We start from the raw sequence: 6,000 nt of genomic DNA on the forward strand, positions 1-6,000 counted from the left end.
ACCGTGTTTGTTTTTCTTGATTTGGTCCATGGCATATTTGGCCAAGGGAAGTGGGAGATGGGGTCTAGCCCGCACCCTGTCCTGGCAGGTCTTGGAGTGAAACAGGGAGGTCAGGACCAACACAGGTGCTGGGGTGCGGGGAAGGAAGGAGGAACAGAGTTATTCTCACTGACTGGGGTTTGGAGAGACGATGCCAGTTCTCCGGTCGGGAGCATCGCATGTTCCCGTCTCGGTACGGCCGTGCGTGTTGCAGGGGGAGAATCTGTCCCTCTGCATCTCCACCAGCCCTTCGGGAGATTTCAAGTTCATATTGCACAAGGTTGAGAAATCACTTTCCTCTGTGCAGGGCTGGTGACTGATGCCTCAGGGGGCCCCGCCAGATCCAAGGCGGAGGCAGAAAGAAGAAAGAGAAAGGAGATTAAGAGGAGAAAGAAAGGAAAGGAAGGGAGACGGGTATGTGTGAAAGGACCAGGATGGGAGTAGGCGAGGGAAGAAGGAGGCGTGAACTCTGGGACCTGGTCAGGAGCAGACCCCCACCCACAGCAGCCTCAGAGCAGAGAAGGAGGCCGGAGCGGGCGTCAGCGAGGACACTTCTGCTGAGCTCGGGGTTGCTGTAAAATTCATTTTAATTGTTGGTTCTTCCCGCCTAAGTCACCCCACCCCCTCCACCTTTCTCTGAATCGTGATAGTCATCGCAGCATCCCAGAAATTTCCTCTCAGTTCTGTAAACCAAAACCCTGGGAAACACCAGGCAATGGACAGCCCTTCGGGTGCCTATACTGATATAAGGACCCTACGTTTTGTTGGGCAAAGAATGCTCAGGGACTCCTTTTGGCCCCCGTGACACTTGTGGCATGTCCCGGCTCTACGCATGAAGCAGACTGTTTTTCAGTCCAGATATTAACAATCATTTCCACATACTGGGTGCTGATTGTGTGCCGAGCACCTTGCTGACCACTCTCCAGGGAATTTAGTCCTCTTCCCAATCCCACGGGAGAAGGTACTGTTGCCAGCCCCATTCTGTAGGGGGGAAACTGAGGCTCAGAGATATTAAGCAACTCACCCAAGGCTCAGGGCTGCTGAGGGGCAGAGCAGATAGCACGGGATGCAAACCCATGCCTAACTAGTTCCAAAGCCCACACCTGTGATCTCTATGCATCACTGCTTGTCGAAGGACACACTTCAGCTCCTGACTGTGTTCGAGAGTGGCCTCTAGAGATAAGTCACTCCTGGGCTCTTCCTCCCTCAAATCCATGTTAACTGGGTCACCTGTTCCTCTGGGGGTCCCTGGTGGAACAAGTAAGATCTCAGAAATTTCTCCCAAGGGCCTCAGCCCCTGCCCAGTGACACCTTTTGGAGACCTGGGGGCATTTTGCAAACAGCAGAGCCTGGAGGCCAGTCGCATCACCTGGAGTCTCCTAACTGGCTCCTGAGCTTCCTTTTCAAAGGCAAGTTTTAATCCCGGAGGGCTTGTTTGACTGAGCCCTCTTCCCTGGTGCAACAGGTGATGAGCAAATATAGGATCTACTCTATGTTTTTCCTGTGATGAGTAACAATTGATATCCCAGAAAAGAGGTACTCTCTCTCTCTCTCTCTCTCTCTCTCCCTCCTCAACAGCCCCTCCCCTCTGAACTTGTGTCCACGGGGCAAGCAGGCTTGCTTGCCAGCACTGAGGAGCAGGGGCCGGAGGCAGGGGAGAAGGCAGACTCAAACACCTGTTCTCCCCTTTAACCAAAGCCCTCACCGTGGCCACAAAGCCTGAATAACCCGGCGCTGGCCCCTGCCGCAGCCCCAGCCTTGCTGTCCCGCAGCACCAGGACCCTGCGCCTGAGGGCCTCTGCCCCTGTCCCCTCGCTCTGCAGTGCTCCTCTCCTAGACATCCGCTCCGCACCCCCTACCTGTCCCGCTCAGATGGCACCTCTGGGAGGGCTAAACATCCCTCCCATCTGGAGAATCGGCTCCTGCCCACCCTGCTTCCCGCTCTGCTCCAGTTTTCATCCTAGCCCTTCTCACTGCCCCGCGTTAAACCTTTCCACGCACTTAGACGCTGCCTGCCTGTCTGTCCCCACACAGTGTAAACTCCATCGACAGGGACTCGGTCCCTCTGTGTTCTGCCGTGTCCCCTGGGAGCCCTGGAACACCCCCTGGCCCACAGCAGGCCTTTAACAAATAACCAGTTAAATTCCCATCATCCCTGTAGTACAGTAAGCACGTGGCCCCTTCCAACAGAGGAGCCGAGCACTGAGAGGTTAGCTCATCCCAGTGAGAGTGAGAGCAGACCCAATCCATGCTTGTCTAAACAAGAAGGCCAGAGTCGTGTTGGGATGCCATTCAGTTTTGCAAAGGAAGAAAAAGTGACATACTGTTACCACTTGACCCCGCTGCCTCATTTCTCTCTCCCAGCAGTCCTGCGAGGACAGCCTAATAGCCCCCACACAGGGCAGGACAAACAAGCTCATCTTATCCGGTGTGGGACCCAGGTGGCAGGGCAGAGGAAGGTGGTATGGGGCCTAGAACCTGCATAGTTGGGGGGGGGGCACCTTTTTAAGAAAAATAATACAAAACGACAAACGGGAAATTAGGCTCAGGGCCTTAGAAGGGGCCTGCCGATGAGAGGCCCTGGTGCTCGGCCCTCATTAGCTTCCTGGTGATGCCACGTGCCAGTCAGGGGCACGCTGTGGCCATCCCTGACCCAGGAGCAGGGATCGCAGGTGGCACTGACCCGGCTGGTGCTGTAGAAAGGTAGCTGTCACGACCCTTGCACGGCTGTCAGCTCTTAGGCAAGCCCTTTAACCTTCGTGCCTCGCTTCCCCCTTGCAAAGTGGTGCCATACGCTGTGACAACATTAAGAGTTAGCAGTGTCTATGGCCATGTTGCGAGGGAGGAGGAGGTTACAGGATACCCGGGGCTTTGCTGTCCCCACACGGGACACTGCCTGGAACGGTCCCAGAGGTTCTGCAGAGCTAGCCGGGCTTCTGAGAGGACAGTGGACCCAGTGAGGACCTTTAAGTCCCCAGAGCCCGGCACTGGTTCCGCTTTGCTAGGAACTCGCTGTGACTTTGGAAAGTCATCATTTCGTCCTCTGAGAAACGAGGCGAGTGGTCTGGATTGGTTCATCTCTGTGGTCCCGTCCCGACTCTAAATTGCCCTCTGCACATCCACACACGACCGAGCGCTGAGGCTGAGCCACCTCGGGATGGCTCTCAGTCTGCTGAGGCACTTGCCCTTATCCGTGTGGTTTGAGGGAGGGAGATCGGGGAGCGGGGACCTGGACGAGCAAGAATGGTCCTTTCTCTTGTTTTGCTTTCGTTTCTGGGATGGGGGGTTGGTAATGGGCCGGGCGTCTGGGACCGCGAGGGGAAAGGAGCATCAGAAAGGGGAGACCCGCAGATCCAGGGCAGTCCCTGCAAAGGCATCCTTTCCCCGCCCGGGTGGAGAGGGGCGCACAGGCAAGCCCCCCCAGCAGAAGCCCAGGGCGCTCACCTTGCGGCCGTTCACGCAGAAGACCAGCTCGGCCGCCCCGTCCATGGCGGCGCCGGATCCGGGGCGCGGGGCGCGGACCAGGCAGCGAGAGCGGTCTGCCGGCGCCCGCAGTGCACGGAGGCCGCGAGGAGAGTGCGGCCAGGAGCCCGCGTCCCCGCAGCGCCAAGCCGGGGGCGCCCTTCCCGCACGTGGGGGCGTCACCGGGGCGCTCGGCCGGCTGCAGCCATTGGCGGACCCGTCCCATCCCGTCCCGCCCCGGGGCGCCGGCGGCCGGCCTGCGATCCCCGTGACAGCTTTTGGCCTCTTTATACTATTACATATTTTAAGTGGCCTTCCGGCTGGATCTGAAGTCCAGGAAGGGTAGTTTTTTGTACCTCTCCTCTCCCCACGCCTGCTGCAGTCCTGTACTCTTAATAGGTAATAAACAAGCACGTTTATTTCAACTTTGCAGGAAAGGACCTTAAGCACAAGGAATGGTTTTACGACTTTAGCTCACAGTTTTAGAAATAGTCAAGTTTATTTTTAAAATCAAGAGCTACCTTGATATAAACTATTTTTAAAAAATTTTTTATCATAATTCACAGTTGATTCAGTAAATAACCACGAAGTTTATGTGATAAATAACAGAGGTGTAAAACATCTTGAAAAACTTTTTAAAAGTAAAACTTGGAAAATACTGAAAAGCATAAAAATAAAAATCACGTGTGCCCACAACTTAGAATTTACCACTCTTAACTTTCTGGGCCTATCCGTACGTTTTTGAAAAGCTGCACTATAACGCCTTGTAAAAATTCAAATGGGATCAAGCTATTTTCGAGACTTCTTTTCACTTAGCGTTCCTAGAATATTTTCCTGCGTCATTTCATTTATGTAAACACAAATTTTATTGTGAAAATTTCCAAAATTTGTACATAGAAGAGTGCAACGAGCATTCCTGGACACCTCGCTCACCAAGCCCTAACTGGCCCACGCTTTACCACACTCCTGGGTTTCTTCTGGAGTATTTTAAAGCCAATCTCAGATGCACTATTTTACCTCTAAATACTTCAGTATGCATTTTTTAAAAAACATTTTTTTCTAAGCCAAAATGCTGTTATCAAATCTAACAAAATGAATATTTTCTGAATATCCTCAAATTTCCCAATCTTAAAAAATATCTTTTTACCCTTGATTTCTACTTGATGTACTATTTGCTTGTTGTCTCTTCAGTCTCCTGTAATCTAGAACAGTCTCCTCACCCACTCCCCGTTTTTAATGCTGCTAACATGGTGAAGAAGAAACGAGGTGGGTTGTCCTGCAGAATGAACACATTTTGCATGCGGCTGGAGGCTTCCGCCTGGTGTCCTCCGTTCTTCCATCCTGCTTTTCGCCTCTACACTGCCTAGAGGTCTAAAGCCGTGATTAATTTGTTTCGGGGGGAGTAAGTCTACTTCATGGGTGGTGCCATCGTTTTACCCTGCGGCACATTGGCAGGCATGAGATGTCTGGTGGTCACATTCTTACTGATGCTAAGACCGATCACCGGGTTCAGTGGGTTCCCTCTTCATAATGAACTTCTCCATCAACATCCTTCCTCATGGTTTCACCATCCATTGTTGACCACTGCCTGAAGCACTTATTTTGTTAGGGGGTTGCAAAAGAGTAATTTTCCTAATTCTCATATTCCTTGGCGTTCATCAGCTGAGATTCTTTTGAATCAAAGAATTACCAATATTCACTGGAACTATTTCCTGTGCACAAATTAAATTCATACCAGAAAGGCAGGACAAGTTATTACTTTCCCTTAAATACTAAAGTTTTGGAGGATTGAGTTAGTGTCCTAGTAACTGCAGTGGTATCCCGTGTTCTACTTTGTTTCTCCTTCTTTTTGAGTATCATTGAGCATCATTTATGACATTGCACAGTTCATGTTTTAATCAGTTGCAGTCAGCATTCTTTCTGATGTTCAGTTTGTCCCACCTTAGGCCGATGGAAGCACCTTCAAATTGGAACCTGTGTCCTTTTCATGTGGTCACATTAGATTTTGATAATTTCCTTGCTTTCTGGCACCAGACATCGCAGGCTCACCTTGTCTGCATCCTGTTACAGATTTTGAATCAGCCATTTCTCCAAAGCCCTGGTTCCTCTGAATGGGAAATAGTTCTTAGAAAATTGGACAGAGCTAGAAAATACACAGTTTTAAAAAGAGGAGTGCAAAAGGCATGAATTCATACCAATATTTCTAATTAAAATTTAAGACTGCAGAGTTTTTCTAATCTCCTTGGATTTCATCATTGTATCCCTTTTCTCTTATGCCTTCTTGGTTCTGAAACCCTAACATTATTGCTTTAACCTGTCCTTAGACCTATGTCAAAGAAGCCACATCAGTATTATGGCAGCAATACGACTAGTGATGAAAGTTTAAGATATTTTTAAGATAAAAAAAATTGTTGTGGTAGAATATACATAACATAAAATTTACCATTTAACCATTTTGAAGTGTACAATTCAGGGCACTGAGTACACTCATAACGCTGT

At 50.5% G+C, this 6,000-nt stretch overlaps 1 protein-coding gene across 6 annotated transcripts in view; it reads right to left on the reverse strand.

Moving 5' to 3' along the window:
* Positions 1-3,749, reverse strand: part of LOC100146833 (aldehyde oxidase) — a 79,127-nt gene extending 75,378 nt beyond the window's left edge. For 4 of the 6 annotated variants that reach the window (XR_011428610.1, XR_011428609.1, XM_023622327.2 and 1 more), the window contains exon 1: positions 3,484-3,749. Coding sequence is in view for 2 of the 6 variants with exons in the window: in XM_023622327.2 (XP_023478095.2) it covers positions 3,484-3,528 (45 nt within the window). In the remaining 4 variants the exon portion in view is untranslated. The remainder of the gene's footprint in view (positions 1-3,483) is intronic. The other 2 variants (XM_023622328.2, XM_070242138.1) reach the window with 2 other exon arrangements.
* Between the last annotated feature and the right edge of the window lie 2,251 nt (positions 3,750-6,000).

This window comes from Equus caballus, chromosome 18, assembly GCF_041296265.1.
Source record: "Equus caballus isolate H_3958 breed thoroughbred chromosome 18, TB-T2T, whole genome shotgun sequence".
NCBI classification, from domain to species: Eukaryota; Metazoa; Chordata; class Mammalia; order Perissodactyla; family Equidae; genus Equus; species Equus caballus.